Source organism: Lactuca sativa, chromosome 8, assembly GCF_002870075.4.
Source record: "Lactuca sativa cultivar Salinas chromosome 8, Lsat_Salinas_v11, whole genome shotgun sequence".
NCBI classification, from domain to species: Eukaryota; Viridiplantae; Streptophyta; class Magnoliopsida; order Asterales; family Asteraceae; genus Lactuca; species Lactuca sativa.
Window position 1 is genome coordinate 46,955,895 of NC_056630.2, and position 21,262 is coordinate 46,977,156.

Here is a 21,262-nt window from a genome sequence, read left to right on the forward strand (position 1 = left end):
TAACTATACCTTAATCCATATAATATTATCATAATCTCATGTTTATCAAATGTCATCACAATAAAACATATCCCAAGATCTCAAATACAAAATCCTTTGTCAGTGTGTACAAATCATGTCGACGCCTTCCTGCGATCCTCGCTACTAGCTGAAACACATATCACATAACACGGTAAGCATAAATGTTTTGTGAGTTCCCCAAAATATCACATACAACACATAAGCCACTCGAGGCTATAATTCGGCAAGACCCTCCGGTCAATGTGTCTCAGCGGGCCCTCCAGTCCCGTAACTCGTTGGACCCTCCGGTCCGGTTTAGCTCGTTGGACCCTCTGGTCCGGTCTAAATCGTTGGACCCTTCAGTTAGGTCTGGTTGAGGACCCTCTGGCCTCGTAAGTCGTTGGACCCTCCGGTACGGTCTAATATCACATAGCATACATAAATCACAATGCACATAATCTTAAGCAACCACATAACACATAAGACCCTCCGGTCTGCACATAGATACCACTCTAGATAATGTATAGTGAGAAGACTCACCTCGTAAGATGTCTAGTAAACTCTCGTGCTCGAATCCCTGATCTAGCCTCCGCCTATCAAAATGATAACATCTCTAATCAATACACTCCTTACATCCTCCTCTCTAAAGAATGGGTAGAAGACTATTCTACTCCTCCCTGACCTCTCTTAAGTCAGTTTGACCAACCCTATGGTCAGCTGAAGTCAACTCCGTTCAATGGTCCAATTTTGACCAGACTCGCCGAGTGCACCCAGGTGACTCGGCGAGTCCATGCGTGTCCTCTGACTCTTCCTAAGGCCTCACTCGAATCGTTGAGTTAACCTCTCAACTCATCGGGTTACCACTAGTCACGAATCGTGGAGCAACCCGATCCGACTTGTCAAATCCTCTCACGGACTCGGTGAGTTTCCTCAATGGCAACACTCCTTTAACCTTCTAAAGTCAGATCTGTTTCTCTAACTTATAGATCTGACCTTCTAGCACCCAAAAGTCACATAAAGGTTCAATCTTTATGTCCATACACCACACACTAGCTCTATTTGATGAAATAACCCTCATAATGATGTCTCAAGTTCAATACTCTTGTGTAACAACATAAAGCTTGGTATTTGGTACTCTCTGTATCTCTCAAGGTCCATATCTAAAGTCTAAGCCTCAAAGGGACTCCACAAATTCCATAACTCAACTAAAAGAGGGGTAAGTAAACCCTAGTTTCATGGGATCTACCATACAAACGAAAATAGGCATGAATTCATACCTCATGCAGCAACCTCTGATGAAATAGAAGAAGATCTGAGCCCCCTCCAATCAGCCTAGCTTGAATCTCCCTTCCTTCCTTGCAAGAATGTGCTAAGGTGGTGTAATTAGCTCTCTCTCTCTCTCTATGCTCTCTGGTTTGATAGGGTTTCTCCAGTGTGTGTGTGGCCGCATATGAAGGCCATAAGGACCCTTAAATAGGCCACAATACCAAAGATTTAGGGTTTCTATCCACAGTGCTGACTCGTCGAGTAGACTCACCGACTCGTCGAGTCCATTTATTAATCTGAGTCATCAGTCGCGACCCTACTCGACGAGTTGACGCGTTAACTCGTCGAGTCACTCCTCATATCTCAAAATAAATACTCAAATTGTCATAGCTGGAAATCCGGATGTTACAATTCTCCCCCACTAGAATCATACTTTGGCCTCGAAGTCTAATCCCGCAAATAACTCTGGATGCTGCTCTTGCATCTCTGTCTCTAGCTCCCAAGTCAGCTTGGACCCTCTCTGATGATACCACTGGACCTCAACCAGAGGCACCTCATTGTTCCTCAAAACCTTAACCGTCCGATCTAGGATCGCGATCGGTCTTTCGATGTAATTCAGGACCGCATCCATCGGAATATCCTCTAGTGGTACCATTGCCATCTTATTGGCCACAAACTTCCTCAACTAGGATACGTGGAAGGTGTTATGGATCAGATTCAACTCCTCAGGTAGCTCCAAACGGTATGCTTCCTTGCCCACTCTTTCGGTCACCGTGAAAGGACCAATGTATCGTGGCCCCAGCTTGCCCCTCTTCCTGAACCGAATCACCCCCTTCCAAGGGGATACCTTTAGGAGAACCAAGTCTCCAACCTGGAACATGAGCTCGGATCGTCGCCTATCTGTGTAGCTCTTTTGGCGACTCTAGGCTCTCAGTAACCTCTGTTTGACCTACTGAATCTGCTCAGTCGTCTTAAGCACTATCTCAGTGCTACCGATCACTCACTGTCCTACCTCTCCCCAACAGATGGGGGTCCTACATATCCTCCCATATAACAGCTCAAAGGCAGGCATACCAATACTCGAATGGTGGCTGTTGTTGTAAGAAAACTCAGCCAAAGGTAGGTATGTGTTCCAATTTCCACCGAAGTCCATAACACATGCTCGAAGGTATGTGGGTGATAAGCGGTACTGAAGTGCAATCTCGTACCCAACTCCTCATGAAACGTCTTCCAGAACCTGGAAGTGAAACGTACATCTTGGTCTGACACAATCGAGATCGGCACTCCATGCTGAGACACCACCTCTCTCACATACAACTCTGCCAGTCTCTCTGTAGAAGAGCTCTCACTGATCGCAAGGAAATTTGCGCTCTTCCTCAGCCGATCAACAATCACCCAAATTGCATCAACACCCCTCGCGGTCCTCGACAATTTGGTGATAAAATCCATAGAAATCTGTTCCAACTTCCACTGGGGAACTTCTAGTGGCTGCAACTTGCCATGCGGACCTTGGTGCTTGGCCTTAACCTGACGACAGGTCAAGCACCTCTCTACTAGCCACGTAACATCCGTCTTCATATAGGGCCACCAATAATCTCTCTTCAGGTCCAAACACATCTTAGTGGCCCCGAGGTGGATCAAGAATCTCGATCTGTGTGCCTCCTCCATCAATATGCTATGTGCCCCACTCATAAACGGCACCCAAATCCGATCGTGAAAGGTCATAAGCCCTCAGCTATCGGTAACAAACTCGGATACCTGCCCAATCACCCGCTCTCTCTTGCGGTTCTTCGGTCTCATAGCCTCTGCCTAGGCCTCTCGGAAGGTATCTAATACCGGAGTCATCACCATCATCCTCATGCATATATGTCGAATCGGGGTACTCTCCGCCCTGCGGCTCAGAGCATCGGCTACCACATTAGCCTTTCCCAGGTGGTACAAGATCTCATAATCATAATCCTTTACCACATCTAACCATCTCCTTTGGCACATGTTCAGGTTGGGCTAATCCATCAGATACTTCAAACTCTTGTGGTCCGTGTATATGGTACATCGAACCCCATACAAATAATGGCGCCATATCTTGAGGGCGAACACCACTGCCCCTAACTCCAAATCGTGGATGGGATACCTTGTCTCATGAGGCTTTCAGCTGCCTCGATGCGTATGCTATCACGTGCCCTCTCTGCATAAGCATCGCACCCAACCCCGATATAGACACGTCATAGTACACCATAAAATCCTCCATTCCCTCTAGAAGGGCTAACATCGGGGCTTCGCATAATCTCTGGCGAAGAGTCTCAAACGAGGTCTGCTGCTCGGGACCCCAAGTAAAAGCAACGCCCTTCTGGGTCAATTTGGTGAGGGGAATGACAATCTTGGAGAAATCCATGATAAATCACCGATAGTAGCCGGCCAACCCCAGAAAACTCCTGATCTCAGTGGGGGATTTCGGCACCTCCCAACTCATACAGCCTCAATCTTGGCCGGATCGACCAATATCCCATTCTAATTAACAAGGTGCCCCAAGAACTGGACCTCTTGTAACCAGAAATCACACTTGGAGAATATGGCGTAAAGTCTCTCCGATCTCAATACTCCGAGGATCTCCCTCAGATGCTCCTCGTGCTGCTCTTTGGATCTCGAATACACTAGAATATCGTCGATGAACACATTCAACGATCGATCCAACATCGGCCTGCATACTCGGTTCATGAGATCCATGAATGCTGCTGGTGCATTGGTGAGCCCGAAAAGCATCACTACGAACTCGTAATGCCCATAACGAGTCCTAAACACTGTCTTCTTGATATCCTCATCACGCACCTTCATCTGGTGATATCTAGACCTCAAGTCTATCTTGGAGAACCAAGACACTCCCTATAACTGATCAAACAGATCGTCGATCCTCGATAGTGGATAACAGTTATTGACCATTAACTTGTTCAACTCCCGGTAATCAATGCACATCCGATGTGAACCATCCTTTCTCTTAAAAAAAAGGACCGATGCTCCCCACGACGAGCTGCTCGGTCGGATGAATCCCTTCCCCAGCAACTCCTGAAGTTGCGAGGATAACTCCTGCATCTTGGGCAGCACAAGGCGATAGGGTGCCTTGGCAATAAGTGCCGCCCCCGGAAGTAAATCAATACGAAACTCCACTTGTATCTCGATAGGCACACCCAACAACTCCTCAGGGAAAACATCCGGAAACTCTCACACTATCGGAACCTCACCGACAGAACTCGGCCTCTCTGTGGCCACTCGTGTATCTGTCACATAGGCTACAAACCCTTTACAGCCCTGCTGTAGACTCTGTCTCGCCCTGGCGGCCGAGCAAAATTCTGACCCAGATCGGGTACCGTCGCCATACACCATAAGTACTCCCCCACTAGGGTCTCGTATGGTCACCAACTGACGCTCGCAGTCGATAATAGCTCTAAATCGGCTCAACCAGTCCATGCCCATGATGACACAGACATCCCCCATCTCAATCGGTACCAAATCTATCGGGAACTCAATGCCGAAAATCTCAAGTACACATTCTCGAATCACATCAGTAGCAAAACCGCTAGCTCGTCAGGTATAGAAACTCGCAAAGGTCGAATCAACGCCTCTCGTTGGATACTGATGTGCTGAATAAACGCTAATGACATGAAAGGTCGACTCTCACCCGAGTCAAATAACACCAAATCAGGTACATAATTCACAAGGAAAGTACATATGCATACCACAATATAAGCACAATATCTCAAACTCAGTATAAGTAAATAAAAGAATACATACCAGCCATGGCATCGGGCGCTGCACGGACCTCCTCCGTTGTCAACTGAAAGGCACAATAGTGATAGGTGTAGTAGTAGTTTTTAGTGAAGGAGGAAGAGAAGGAACAAATTCATTGAAGGTTTGGTTTTCCTCGGGGTTTGTAGTCTCTTGTTTGTTATGAATAGGTTCCCTTTTGTTGTGAGCTTGCTCTTCCTCATTGCAAACTGGTTCTTCTTTGTTCTGAATAGGCTCTTCCTCCTCGTTGCGAATAGGTTGGTCTCCCTCAATCCTAATATCTGATTCAGTCTCAAAGTCTGAACCTTCACTTTCACTTGGAGTGGGAGACCTTCGCTTGCGAGCGGGCTGCTTTCGTCTTTTAGGAGCAGTAGTAGAAGAAGCTGCTGGAGCCTTTCACTTTTTGGCAAGATGTTGTGCAGTTGCAGAAGGTCCCTCCTTATCAGTAGCTTTCTTTCCTCCTTTCTCCACACCCTTGCCCCCTTTCTTGGGTTTGTCTGCTTTGGCCAGTATTGCGTCAAATTCTAGGGTCAAAGGATGAAACCTATAAGGAGTTAACTTTTGGTATCCCTCCAAAATCTTGCTCGAAGCTGGTACATCTCGGACCATCGCTTCCGGAATAGATCCAATGAAAGAATACTTTGAGGTATTTGAGACAATGATTCCAGTAGTATGAAAAGTGGAAATCGTTGTCTTTAGTGCATCAACCATTTAAGGAATATGGAGCTTGTCAATGGAACTACAAACAATAATGGTCTAGAAACGTGCACAGGAAATCTCACTGTGACATGTGGTAGAGTGGGTGCTTTGAATGACTTAAGCCTATAGAACAGACCCATAGTTGACATTCTGACCTGTGTAGAGACCATAAATGAGTGCCATGGACATCTTACTGGCATAGTCAGAACCAGTCACCCTTTCTAAGAAACCTTTGAATAGTAGAGTAAAAAGGCCATTCCATTGAGGAGGTAGATTTGGCTTTTTGATCTTCGACACAGAAGTTAGGGTTTCTTTGTACCCCATCTGGTAGAACATATCCAAGAGAGCAGTGGTAGAGATGGATTCTAGGTTGAGCATATCATAAGTTTGAGGAAGCCCAAGAAGATTGCAGAAACAAGCTTTTGTGATAGGGGTAGTATGGTTGTGGATCTCGAAGGAGATACTTTGCTCTTCCTTGATGTTGTTGGCAGATGTATAGGCCTTGGAGAGCATAGACAGTGCGACGTTATCCATCTTGGTAAGAGAAGTCGTCAGTGGGGAATATTTGAGGCATTCGATCATGGGAAGCATGAAGATGTCATATTTGACTGGATCAAGATCAATCACCCAGTTTTGATGTTGTTTAACTGCCAAAAGAGAAGCTTGATGAAGGAGATGAACAATAGAGAGGTTTTGATCACCGAAAATCTTTTGTGAGGATTTTGTAAGTGGTAATGAGAGATGATTCGCCAAAATCCTTATATACGGTTCGATTTGTGAGGGAAATTCGGAGAGAGAGTGCATTGATTACTGAAACGTCGCCTAAAAAAGCGCGACTTGACAACTGTTATGTGTCAGATCCATGTGTCATGCGGCGTAAAAGTAGTGACCATTTAAAATTTCATGCACCTTTTTGAATTCTTATCTTCAGCAATATGCCACGTCAGATTTGTCTCTTTCGCAGTTATGTAGCAGTTTGATCCAGTCGCCACAAACGTTCATTTCAACAAACATGAATAGAACTGCGAACCTGAAAGAACATTAAGAACTACGAACCAGACTTTTTGAAAATCACAAGGATCTTCGTGCAAGAGTGTCAAAGATAAAGAAATAAATCAAACCATATCTGATGAATTTTGTGATGTATAAATATAGACACAAAACTGTTGATCCCGAGCATAGATCTCTTCCTTCGAAGTCAAGAGAGACTAATAAGTGTCTGTGTGGTTTCTCGTTGAAATACGGTCAAATGTTTGATAAGAAACATTGAAAGGCATCTTTTAATTTGGCTAAATGGGTGGTTCAATCATCGACCAAACTATGAACTTGAAATAAGTACGAAAGTTGGAAGAAGTACTCGTGTGACCAGTGTAGTCAGTTGAACGAGTAGGTTTGGAATTATTTTGGTGACGAGATAAAACTTTGAAATCTCAAAAAAAAAAAATGGATCTTATAGGAAGAAGTGAATTGGTAGAAGAAGACTTCATAAATATCTCTCAAAAAAGAAGAGATTCCTAGATACAAACCACAAAAGTGGCTTTTGTTAATTCCATGGTGAAAATCTAGAACATTTAATTATTCACCGTCAATTCATGTAAGTGTGTTGAATTTTGGGTTTCACTCAGTTCGTGGTGAACGAAGCTAAGATCATTAACCTAGAAGTTGTGTAACCATAAACCTTAGTGGTGTATCTGAGAGTCCTAAGGGTTACATTTATGAGAGTGAAGGCAATGGAGAAATATGAAGAAGGTTCCAGAGAAGTGAGTGTACCTCTGCTATACAAAAGTGACTAAGCAGATAACTCTTAACTCGAAGTGAGAAGAGTAAGGTAGCTTATGACTAATGTGAATTCGCAGCCTGATTGGGAATAATCTATTGGTAGAATCAATTCATTAAGGCTTCACAATTGAGTCGTACAGGCTTAGGGCAACATGCATATCATGCTTCTAGGGACACTTAGCTAATACAAAGATAAAGAATTTTATACCTGCCCCATCACACGAATTGATAGATGTCATGAACATCCTCCATGAGCTTTAAGTATGTCTAATACTTTTTGTATTTTTATGATTTGTGAAAATAAAATAAATGAAAATAAAAGACAAAGAAACTATTTTTGTAATTTTGTTTTTTTGAAAAGAAATAAAACAGAAACAAATAAATTATTTTTGGATTTTGAGATTTTCTGAAAAAGAATTAAAAACAGAAAATATGGAAAAATGAACCAAAGATAAGCAATAATATACATAAATTACAAAAGGATATAAGAAGCCAAACCACGAATTATGAATAGACTGCGAACCACTACGAACGTTCGCACCGATTCACATCTATAAATTAGACTGTGAATGAACAGTTGATTGCGAACTACTGCGAACGTTTGCACTTATTCACAGTGATACCTTTATGAGCGCGAAAGTGGTTTTGGTACAGATTCAGATTCCATCATTCCTATCCCTTGAAGAATTCTATTAAAGGTTGTTTCAGGTAGGGCCTTTGTGAATATGTCAGCTAACTGATCAGTGGATCATATGGAATGCATCTCAACGTTGCCATCTTCCACATGATCCTTGATGAAGTGATACCTCAGTGCTATATGTTTCGTCTTTGAGTGTTGCACTAGGTTGTGACAAATGCGAATTACAATTTCAGAGTCACCATAAAGATGGATTCGTTTCATACTCAAGCCATAATCATGAAGCTGGCTTTGAATCCAAATGACTTGGGATGTGCGTGAAGCTGCAACTATATATTCAGCCTCAGCTGTTGATAATGATATGCATGTTTGCTTCTTGGATTGCCAACTAACTAATTTGGCATCAAGAAATTGGCATCCACCAGTTGTGCTCTTTCTATCTAAACCACATCCCCAAGGTCGGCATCTGAAAATGCTTGTACAAAGAAGCTTGAGTTCACAAGATACCATATGCCAATAAATGAAGTTCGTTTTAAGTATCTGAAGATATTCTAGACTACCATCGTATGAGGTTCGTGAGGATTGGCTTGGAACCTAGCGCAATAACAAACGGAAAACATAATGTCTAATCTACTAGTTATTAGATACATTAGAGAACCTATCATCTATCGATAAAGGGTCATATCAGCAGGTGGTTTATCCAGAGAAGGTGTTAGTTTTCTTCTGAATGCCATTGGAACCTTCGCTTTTGAGTCTCTTACCATTCCAATCTTAGCGAGCAAAGTCTTTGTATAATCTTCCTGATTTATGAAAATGCCTTCCTTTCCCTATCTTATATTTAATCCAAGGAAAAAGTTAATTGGACCCATGGAGCTCATCTCAAATTCAGTTTCCATCAACTTTCGGAATTCAGCTGCTAGGTTGGGATTAGTTGATCCGAAGATGATGTCATCAACATAAATTTGGACGATCATCAAGTGGTCACCCTCTTTCTTGAGAAAGAAGGTTGGATCAACCAAACCTTGTTTACATTTGGACATTTTAAGGAAACGAGTTAATGTTTCATACCGGGCTCTAGGAGCTTGCTTTAGACCATAGATTGCTTTGTCTAGAATATTGCAGTGATTGGGATACTTTTCATTCACGAACCAGGGTGGTTGCTCTACATAAACTGTCTCTTCAAGTTCTCCATTTAAGAATGCACATTTAACATCCATCTGAAATATTTCCAAGTTCTTGTGTGCTGCATATGCCAAGAAGATAAAAACAGATACCAACCTTGCAATGGGTGTGAAGGTATCTTCGTAGTCAATACCTTCTTCCTGGTAATACCCTTTCACCACGAGTCTTGCTTTGTTCTTGATAACGTTCCCTTCTTTATCCATCTTGTTGTGAAACACCCATTTCAAACCAACAACTGATGAATCTGGTGAAGTTGGAATCAGTCTCCAAACCTTGTTACGTTTGAACTCATTGAGTTCATCTTGCATCACTTGAACCTAATCAGAATGATTAAGAGCTGTGTTGACGGCTTTGGGTTCAATCTTGGATACGAACAAAATAAACGTACAAAATTCTACTTTAGAGAATAATGCAGTTTGCTTTGCTTTTAGTTGAGATCGTGTAAGGACATCTGCCGACGATTCACCGATGATTTGGAATTCCGGGTGATCTCTGGTCCATTTGGACAGAGGAGGATAATTTGGATCATAAGATGGATCCAGTTCAGCATTCACCTCTTCGAATTCTGATTGAACAGCCGAATCATCATTTGCTTCTTTATTCTCCCCCTCAAATGATGAGAACTTCCTAACTTCAGGAATGGAGTCGCCTTCTGCGAATGGAGGTTCGTGAGTTATTGTGGGAGGTGAACATTCCCCATTAGAAGAAGGCTTAGAAGAAAAGGTTGAAGTAAAATCCTCCCCCTACAGTGGAGTATTCGAACTTTGAGGTGTAGAACCCTCCCCCTGGAAACATGCATTAAACTCAGAATTCTCCCCCTGGAATGTAGTGTTCGTGACTTGAGGGATGTTCGCAGTTGATGGCTGTTGGTACATGTCTTTCACAGAGTCATCAATGATCTTCTTTAATTCATCGACTTTGTTGTCAGCTACTCTTGCTTCAGATTAGATGTCTTTCTCAGGCTCGTCAAAGAGCAACGTGAATTCCTCATACAAATTTGATATGGGAATTGTGGTAGGACTAGGCTTAGGAAAGATTTCCTTCGTGTGACTTTTATACGGCTGGATCCTCTCCAAGTAATTGTCGTCAAACATGACATAATAGGTTTCTTCTATTTTCTTGGATCGTTTGTTAAGAACCCTGTATGCCTTAGATGTCAGCGAATATCCCAAGAATATACCCTCGTCAGCTTTCGCATCGAACTTGTTTCATTGTTCCTTGGAATTGAATATGAAACACCTGGAACAAAATACGTGGAAAAACTTAACATTAGGTTTGTGATTATTTACGATTTCATAAGGAGTAACAGAAAACCGCTTATTCATGATGGATCTTTTTTGGTTATAGCAAGCAGTTACAATAGCATCTGCCCAAAAGTAGAGTGGCAGACATGCGAATGTCAGCATAATTCATGTAGCTTCACATAAAGAATAGTTTTGTCTTTCAACTACACCATTCTATTGTGGAGTATAAGGAGTGGAAAAATTGTCTGACACTCCTTTTTCAGCAAGAAATTCTTCAAACACTTGGTTTTTGAATTCAAGTCCATTGTCGCTACGAACATTTTCGCAATTGAAGCTCAATTTGCTTTATGAAAGCTTTGAGTTTTGACGTTGCTTTAGACTTCTGTTTAAGAAAATACACCCAAGTGAAATGTGAAAAATCATCAACTATGACAAGAATGTACATATTACCACCAACACTTTCAATTGTAGAAGGGCCACAAATGTCGATTTGAAGAAACATCGAGATCAACCATATATGATCGTTTAATTATGTGGTTTCGTCTTTTCTTTTTATGGTGAAAACTTTTATCTTGTTTTTTTCATGTTCGTTTCTTTTGAATCAGGTGATTTTTGCTTATTTTTAATTTGATTCTTAACGAACTCCTTTTCGGCTCTCTTAGGATTAGCATGTGTTTTCTCGATTGGAATTTCACGATCCGACACTAGCTTTCCCTTGCCTTTGATATCTTGGTAACACCCTTCGTGGATTGAGAATAATGGGGTTTTGGCTTTTCCATGGGCTTCTTTGAAAAGAATGGTTTGTGAACAACCTCTTGTTTAGAGTCCCTGGCACTATGAGAGTGGCAGTGCGAACAATGACTGGGATTCACATGCGAGGAAGCTTTCACATTTTGATTGACATGTTTTTTCTTGTGAACATAGTTAGGATTTTGGGATTGCCAAAACTGCTTCCTTTCATTGAGATTTCGTTGATATCTCACATTTCTCTGGTGCTTTTGAGCTGCAAGTTGCTCTGATGACTTGTGGATGTTCGCTTTTAGTTTCACTTTTTTTTCCACCACTTTCGCCTTTCATCGATTTAGGTTCGCTTTGAACTTCCTTGGTACCACTTGGGCTACCTTTCTCAAATGTTGAGCGATTGTTCAGTGGTTTAGCCACATATCTTCCCTTCACTTTCCACGAAGTCTTTTCATACAATTGGATGGTTTTGTCAACATTATCTATTGGGGCAGACCAAAAGAACTCATCGCAATCATCTTTGTTGTCATTATCAACAATGGACATTAATCCAATAGTTTGTGTTTCGTCCACTCCATCAGTTTTAAAGAATTGATTAGGTACAGTTTGGACTTTGGCAAAAAACAATTGGTTTTTCTTTCAAAATTTCGAGTTTGTTTTGAGAAATACGTGCGAGCTCCACTGAATTTTCAGAAATTAGAGCTTTCGCAGGTGCAGATTTATTTGTAACAAACTCTGAGCAATCTACCTCATCCTCTACATAGATTTCACTCATATCACTGTCCTCGTCGAATTCAGATGTGTTTTCAACATTTATTTGATTTTCTGAACTCAATTTGGCGTTCAATGAGTCAAATTTCTACATAGTGTCGGACTTGATTTGCTTTTTTTCATTTTCATCAAAATTTGTTTCAACATGCTTTTATGGTCCTTGGACTTAATGTAAGTTTCAATTCGTTCCAGCCCATATTTGTAAGCATCAGAAATTTCTTCAGAAGAAACGATGGATTCACATTTATAGCAATCAACATCGATTTTATCTTCCTTTAATTCAAGAAAATGTAAAATCATCTTGTGGATTTTCTTACCAATCTCTCAATCAAGGTGCAACTGAGTAATGTTAAAATAAAGTCTTTTAGCAATTAAACAAAAGATATTACGTTGTCTTAAAAGCATTAAATTGTCTCGTTGCAAATAAATTGATTCATCCCTAGACTTAGACAAATCAGACTCGATCTTCTGAATCCATATGCGCCTCTCATCACTTTTCGACGAAACCCTGCTCAATTGATCGGTTAGGTTAGAGTTTGTCAACCGAGTTCGTTTTAAATTATCACTAATGCTTGAAAAAGTGAATTTTAGGTCGATTAATTCAGTCTCATATCTAGACACAGGTATATTGAGAGATTCAAGAATAAAGTTTACCTTGTTAATCAGCTGTTCTGTAACGTCCCAAAAATACAACCCAAAATTTTTTGTTTTAAAACATAACTAAAACCATAATATATCAATTTCATATAATAGCCCATGAAGCATGTGTCTAAAAATGTCATATCAAATGGATCAAATCAAAACTGTGTCGAACATATCAAATATCTGAGTAAAACTCCCACGATAAAAACTGTAATTGTGGTGTGTGTCATACCATCAACTCGAGCTCTAAGCCAAGATGTATATCTTCAAGAACCAAAACTGCCTAATTCTAATTTTGAGTTGTCTTCTTCCCAGATGCATTGTTCGTGTTTCTTTTTGTTGTTTGTCTCTGTTTGTGTTTCTTTTTTCCTTTCGAGGGATTAATTCAATGGTTGTGAGGAAGGATGATGAGGGTGGTGTAGGGGCAATGGTGGAATGAATTTCAATGGATTCAGTCAGCATTGTTTTTGGTACGAGCGAGCCAGACATTGTTGACCCGGTCAAATGCAAAGCTGAGGCATATAAAACACAATGTTTTTGGTATGAGCCAATCAGATCAAAATCAAACAGGGTCTTAATAGTGGTGGTCGACAGCATGTCGTCTTTAAGGTATTGTGACCATTTTAGGCATCAATTGCGACGTTTATTTGTCGTTGCCAAATATACCTTTTGTTGTTGGAGATTAATATTATATGTTGGTAAAACTTATTCAACTAACGACACATAGATTTAACTTTCGTATATGAATATTGGAATGATCAATTCGGGAGAAAATGGTCATTGAGAAAATGGTCATTTTACAAAAATAAAAAAAATAAAATAGATTGGTTATTATGACTACATTTTTATGGATTAGATTACTCAATTTTCCTTTAGAGAAAATACAATTTTGAAAAAAAAAATAGAAACCATTAAAAATAGTTTGTATTTTAAAATTTTCTACTAAGAATAGAAAAAGAAAAGCAACCCGACAGAAAAGTGGACTTCCAAAGCGACCGCTAATTATGGTTGTCGTTTCTTTTTTGTTGTGTTCATACGTAACACCATGTTACACAAACACGTTCTGTCCAATTATTTTACAAATAAATAGTCCTAGTGATCACCTACTCTCGGTCCAACAAATTCCAGATAATTTCATACAGAAAACAGGTCGAGGTTTTATAAACATTATGGTAACCATTCCGGTGATGACGATAAGCTCTTCCGATGGTCCCAGGCCCATGCCAGTGATCGCAATGGGCACAGCATCAGATTCAGGCATCAGTGGAAGTGATGTGATGTCATCATCGACTATAGTTGAAGCTATTAAGGTGGGTTATCGTCACTTTGACACCGCAGCAGTATACCGAACTGAGAAACCTCTCGGTGAAGGTATCAGCGAAGCACTCCGGCTGGGTCTTATCAAGTCTCGATCTGAGCTTTTCATAACCACGAAGCTGTGGTGTGCCTCCGCTGACCGACATCTTGTTTTACCCGCCATCAATCAGAGTCTACAGTAAGAAATTTCGTACTTTTTATCATCTTTCTTGGAAATTTTGATCACTACGCAAGAAAAAGCTTTCACAGAAGCAGTTTTTATCAAAATTGATAAGTTGTTAAGAAGTTTAAAGAATTAAAGTTATGAATAGGAATATTAAATGGTTCTAGTAAATAAGTTTTTTTGTCAAACTTTTAAGATATTGGGGTAATTAAACGTAAGGCTATAATGGTTGCATAGGAGATGGATTGTGTAGATAATAATTGAATGAACGTCCACCATGTTTTTCAAGTAAAATGAAAAATTAGACATTGAGAATATACAACCTAATGTAGGAATCTGGGATTAGAGTATGTGGATTTGTATCTTATACACTGGCCACTAAAGGTAATCCAAGATGAATTCAAACTTCCCGTTCCCAAGGAGTGTGTAGCCGCAATTGACATCAAAGCAGTATGGGAAGCAATGGAGGAGTGTCAAAATCTCGGACTCACCAAATCCATTGGCGTCAGCAATTTTTATCCAAAATTGATTCAACAAATTCTTTCCTTTGCAAAAATCCCTCCTGCTGTCAATCAGGTGATCATCGTTCACTCATACAATTCAAGCAGCTAGCTTGATCTTATCAGCAAAATGATTTATAATAAGTTTAATACAATTCAAACTGGAAATATGTTACTAACATCTTTAAAATCTGGTTTGAAGTTTGAGATGAACCCACTTTGGCAACAAAAGAAACTAACTGGATTTTGCAAAGAGAATAGCATCCTTGTGACTGCTTACTCCCCTTTAGGTGCTTTCGGCAATAATGCATGGGGACACAACCGCGTTATGGAATGTGATGTTCTCCAAGATATTGCAAAGTCCAAAGGGAAGACAGTGGCTCAGGTATCTCTTTATTGTTATTGGTTAAAGTGAATAACACATTGTCTATGAAGTCAAACACTAACAATTTGACATGAAAAGCCTAACACTATAGTATGGTGAACACATGTACTGAACTTCTACTATTTGTGTGCAGATTTCTCTAAGATGGTTATATGAGCAAGGTGTAAGTATCGCAGTAAAGAGCTACAATACAGAAAGAATGAAGCAGAACCTAGACATCTTCGACTGGTCCTTGACTAAGGAGGATATGGAAAAAATCGACCAGATTCCTCAACGCAGGCATGTGTATCTAATAGGTTCAATGTCAGTTGAGCCAAACGATATAATGGCTGAGATTGATGCAGAGCTTGATTAAAGAAGTAATCAGATCAGTGAAAATAAATGTTAATGATCAACACTTTTACATACTCTAATGTGATATCATCAATTTGTTTGCATGCTTATATACTGTTTTATTGGTTCCTAGTCGAACTCTTGAAGCACTAACATGCACATCTAGCAGAACAGTTTTCCTGCAAGGCTGCAAGCAACAAAGAGCTTGATTAAAGAGATAATCCGATCAGTAAAAGAGTACAAAAGAGACCAAGGATGTATGAAAAGAAACTAAGACATGAAAGGAACTAAGTCGTGTGAAAATAAACAACTTCAATTGAAGGGATCATCCACAAGTATCGTTGATGGGGTCAGCTATAGCTGGTCCATATGTGACTATCCAAAATTGTGTTCGTATAAGGTCTTCGTTTTCTTCTTGAAATATTCCTGTACGTAACAGATTAGTGGCAAACGCGGTGGTTGAGGCTCGAGTTGGACTCGATTCCCTTAAACAGACTCGCCGTCTGTTCCCAGGGTACAACAACCTTAATAGTGTGTGCTCTGCCGAATATTTCCACTTGCCTGAAAAAGTCGCCGGAAGGAAGCAAGTGTACAGAGAAGGAGGAGTAAGAAGTGTATTTTTATTCGTGTGTCAAATGAGATGGTAGTGGTCTCCTTTTATAGTTGAAACGTAACAGAAACAAATCAATTCGATATTAAGGAATTCATTATGCATTGAATGTCAATAAATGTCATTAATTACGTAATTAATGCATCCGTTACAAAATTCAAAATAAGGACTAAAATTGTCAAATTTAGCAAAAATAAGGGTAGCGCAAACCCGAGTTTTCGGAGCTGCATTCGTGTCCGTAGGTCGCGCCCATGCACAAGTTCGGTGTTTTTGGTCTACGAAATCCAAGATTTGCACCCCTTTTGCGCACGGATAGGAATTATAGTAAAACCATAGACACACGCTTGTAAGTCTTTCATGCATTCAAGCTTATAAACCTTGTTGAGTTTGGTCTTTCTACCAATGTGGGACCCGTTCTCACATTCATCTATTTTACTAAATTTATTCTCAAATACACATCTTTAAGTATTGATATATCATTCACATATATTCTATTTTGGACATATAATATATTGTTTCGAAGTTTTCATGCAAGAGAACACAATCCCACTTAGAATTAATTATATATACATCATATGTATATATTTATATATGTCAAAAGTTAGTAAAATCTAAATATTTATACTAAATTTTCCAACAATCCTTCACATGAATGGAGATCAATCTCTGTACATCCAATTTCCAAACAAAATTTTCAACAGTTGAATCCTGCATAAGATAGGTAGGTATCACCCTTTGAACCCTCCCTTAAGAAATTACACTTAATCTCCTAGCAGTTAGTAGATCTCAATCTCTTTGAACTGAGCTGTCATTTGTGTAGACGATAATGTAATTCTCACAGGACTCTCCCTGACAAGGTCATATCCTCATAGACGTGTACGTTTTGGTCATGAACACTAACCTGGTTCTGCAAGAGCTTTAGGAATTGTGCCCCCATAATTCCCTTCGAAGTGACCCCACTTCTCTCTCACATAGGTGATTCCAAGAATCATTAAAAACCATATGTTTATCCTGATTTTCTCACTACATATAGGAATGGACTAGGAAGTAATGTTAACCCCCTAGTGACTTGCCTCACTCACACAATTAAGTTATCCTTTTGAACCTAGATCTTGGGATCTCTAGTTTTCTGGGTAAGGTTTCCTTCGTATGAATTTATTCATTCATGAGATTTAGTCCCATTCCTCTTGATGACTTATAAACTACATCTCTGCTCAAGCCTTTTGTAAGCAGATCCGCAATGTTATCCTTTGACTTCACCCAGTCAACCGTGATAACCCCCATAGAGATTAGTTTTCGTATCGTTTTATGTCTACGTCTAATGTGTCTTGATTTCCTATTATACATTGTACTTTGAGCTCTACCAATTTCCGATTGGTTATTACAATGTATACATATGGTCGTTACCCGCTTAGGCCATTCGGGAATGTCCTCTACAAATTGACGTAGCTACTCCGCCTATTCAACACAAATATCTAAGGCGATAAATTCAGATTCCATCGTAGATCTGGATATAACTGTTTTCTTGGATGATTTCCAGGCTACAGCAGCACCTCCAACTGTAAACACATATCCACTTGTGGATCTAAAGTCTTTTATGTCAGATATCCAATTTGTATATGTGTATCCTTCGATAATTGTTGGATGTATGCCATAATACAATCCATATTCTCGCGTGTATCTCACATACCTTAGCAACCTTGTAATACTCTTCTAGTTTTTAGAACTGGGTTTACTAGTGTACCTACTTAGTCTTCTCACAACATATGCTAAGTCAGGTCTGGTACAACTCATTAGATACATCAAACTACCAATAATTCTTGAATATTCCACTTGATTAACACTGTCACCTCTATTTTTACGTAGATGTTGACCAGTGTCAATTGGAGTTTTAGCTATGTTAGTATCTCCCTTAGCAAATTTTTCAAGAATCTTATCTATAGAGTGTGTTTGACTTAAAATCAAACCACTTTGGGTTTGTAGGGTTTCAAAGCACTCCATGGATGATGACAATGGGCCCCTTTGATGAATTCTAGGTTAAAAGCCCAAGACTTGTCTTTTCCCTATAAATAGTCATGTATTATTCACAATTAGGGTTAAGAGTGAGGCAAAATGTAGCCGCCACGTTGTGAGGTTTCTTATGTAGTGTTAGATTCTTTAGTCTATGCTGAAAGTGTAATTTATTCCTCATATTTGAATAAATCGAGTGATCATTCGACATAATCTTCATATTTGTGTTTGTTCTTATTTTCCGCATCTTGTTCATCAAATCTCAATTAGGGTTTTATTCCCAACAAGTGGTATCAGAGCGGGTCTTTGAAAATCTATTGATTTTTGAAGTATCGGTTCTTGATTTGATGATTTTCTGCACAAGTTATTGAAGATTTATTGGTGTTTTGGAATCAAGATTTTTGTTCGAGCTACTGTTCATGAAGATTTATGAAGTTTTCTACTGTTTATCCGGAAGGTGTTAATCGCAATTTACACAAAATCAAACCTTGCAAATGGTTTCAGAATTGAAGATATCTCAATCGAAATCAGAACTTAAGTTGATAAAGTGTTAAGTTTAGAACTTGGTCTCGGAATCGTATTTAGCAAAACAATCTCAATCGGCACAAGAAGGATTGTGATGAAGAACGAGAGAATGATTAGTTCCTACGAACGAATGAAAATCAAAATTGGTTTGAAAATCTCACTTGCGAACGATTGAAATCGAATCTCATTGGGATGAACAATGGGCTAAAACGAAAGGTCAAAATTGACTGTGATTTGGGTGTATTTGGAACGAACGGTGACACTATTGGACTCGGATTCGGAGTCCCAGTAGGCACGAACATCAGGAACAGAATGAAAGGATCGAACGATGTTATTGGTTGATTGGAATCGGGCTTGAGGTTTCGTACGCGAACGATAATTTGATTCACCGTTCTAGTGGTTCTTTTTAATCAGACGTTTTATTGGGGATGAATATATCAAGTTACGTTATTGGTCCCTGAAACTTCAATTATTTGACACTTTTGATCCTTGTTTTGTTTTCAAAGTTTGGCGTTCTTGGACCATTCCAGATTTTGTTACATATAAAGGGGAATATGGTGCAGAATTATTAATTTTGTCCCCTGAATTTCAGAAAAGGGACAGTTTCAGCCCATTTTTCAAAAAAAGTTTGCGTATTTGAGGGCTGGTGAACAATTTTGGATTTTTTAATGCACATATTTTTTCGTGAACAGAAAAATAAAGATTCCATCAAGTATTGGTGGTTCAGAAAGTCATTTTTCGTGATAACGTCAAATTTTCATGACTTTTTCGGATTTTATACTTCATTGTGTATATCATTTTGTCACGGGGGAGCACGATAATTCTTTATCCATTCAAGATCATTCTCATGACCATTTGAAGGCTTTATAATCACGTTTTTTTATTATAAATTGGGGGAGAATTTGGTATGGTCATTCGAAATTGGATTTGTAACTTTTCAAATTTGAAGATTTTTGATAAAGCTTGTGGTAGAATTATGAAGATAGCTTTTACAGCGGAAGTTGTTCATCGAGCTCTGCTAAAGCTTTTACAGAGAAGTATCCTTTACAGCGTAAGTTCTTTATCGAGCTCTGCTAAGGACTTGTTATATCTCCGAATTCTAGTATTTTCTCGATCAAGCGACATTACGAATCTTAAAGTTTTGGTTGTTACATGATATTTTTTTGATGGCTTATATCATTATCTTATTTGAAGATCATTGTGACTTGGAGGGGGAGCTCTTCAAAGACAAGAAGTGATTCGGTTTCTTTGTTCTAAAGTGGGTTTTCATGGCGGGTTTGGTTTTCATGAAGATTTTTTTTGGGATTACATTTGAAAATGAAGTTTAAAGACATTACTTCAGTGCTTGATTTATATATCCTAGAGCCCGTGTTTGAAGACTATTGAAGAATCAAGATTCGTGGATTGCTTCATATATTCCTCATTGCAGATCTTTTTATTTGCTAGATGCTTGTTTTGGAAGTTAAAGCATTGTCATCCATTCCATACTTTGAGGGGGAGATTGTAGGGTTTCAAAGCACTCCATGGATGATGACAATGGGCCCCTTTGATGAATTCTAGGTTAAAAGCCCAAGACTTGTCTTTTCCCTATAAATAGTCATGTATTATTCACAATTAGGGTTAAGAGTGAGGCAAAATGTAGACGCCACGTTGTGAGGTTTCTTATGTAGTGTTAGATTCTTTAGTCTATGCTGAAAGTGTAATTTATTCCTCATATTTGAATAAATCGAGTGATCATTCGACATAATCTTCATATTTGTGTTTGTTCTTATTTTCCGCATCTTGTTCATCAAATCTCAATTAGGGTTTTATTCCCAACAGGGTTGTTTTGATCTTGACTCCAAGAATAACATCCGCTAAATCCATATCTTTCTTGTCAAACGTGGATTTCAACATATTCTACGTGGATCTTATTATCTCGTCATCACTACCAATGATAAACATATCATCAACATATAAACACAGGATGACATAACCACGAGTGGTGTTTTTCACATAGATACACTTATCACACTCATTGATTCTAAAGCCACTATCCATCATGACTTGATCAAACTTTTGATGCCATTGTTTTGGAGCTTGTTTTAATCCATATAGAGACTTAACAAGTTTACAAACCTTGTTCTCCTATCCCAAGGCAACAGAGCCCTCAGGTTGCTCCATATAAATTTCTTCTTCCAACTCCCCATTTAGGAAAGCAGTTTTCACATCCATTTGATGAACTTGCATGTTTCTAATAGCTGCAATGGCAAGAACTAATCTAATGGATGTGATCCGTATTATCGACGAGTACGTATCAAAGTAGTCTAGACCTTCCTTTTGTCTATAACCTTTGATTATTAGTCTTGCCTTGTATTTATCAATACTACCATCAGGTTTCACCTTTCTCTTAAAAATCCAGCGGTAACCCAGTGGCTTGCTACCTGGAGGTAGATCCACCAGTTCCCACATATGATTTTGTAAGATAGATTCTACCTCATTTTTGATGGCTTCTTTCCATTGAGGTCCCTTAGAAGAAGTAACCGCCTCTTGGTAGGGTTTAGGTTCACTTTCCACCACATAGGTGTAAAAATCATCACCAAATGATTTTTGACTCTAGCCCTCTAACTTCTTCTGAGTTCTATCTCTTCTTCCTCGGATTGAGCTTGTTCTTCTTCTCAAACGGCTTCGTTGTTTGG

At 39.5% G+C, this 21,262-nt stretch overlaps 1 protein-coding gene across 1 annotated transcript; it reads left to right on the forward strand.

The window, feature by feature from the left end:
- The first annotated feature begins 13,810 nt into the window (after nt 1-13,810).
- LOC111918309 (D-galacturonate reductase) lies at nt 13,811-15,549 on the forward strand. Its single transcript, XM_023913991.3, has 4 exons — nt 13,811-14,236; nt 14,554-14,797; nt 14,924-15,106; nt 15,240-15,549. The coding sequence occupies exons 1-4, from the start codon at nt 13,911-13,913 to the stop codon at nt 15,459-15,461; spliced, it is 975 nt and encodes a 324-aa protein (XP_023769759.1). The 5' UTR covers nt 13,811-13,910; the 3' UTR covers nt 15,462-15,549.
- The last annotated feature ends 5,713 nt before the right edge of the window (nt 15,550-21,262 follow it).

Bases quoted from the DNA above. Each gene is read 5' to 3' on its own strand.
- LOC111918309 (XM_023913991.3), top strand. From the start codon at position 13,911: ATGGTAACCATTCCGGTGATGACGATAAGCTCTTCCGATGGTCCCAGG. The intron at 14,798-14,923 runs GTGATCATCGTT...TCTGGTTTGAAG, and splicing joins TCCCTCCTGCTGTCAATCAG to TTTGAGATGAACCCACTTTG. The intron at 15,107-15,239 runs GTATCTCTTTAT...ATTTGTGTGCAG, and splicing joins AAGGGAAGACAGTGGCTCAG to ATTTCTCTAAGATGGTTATA.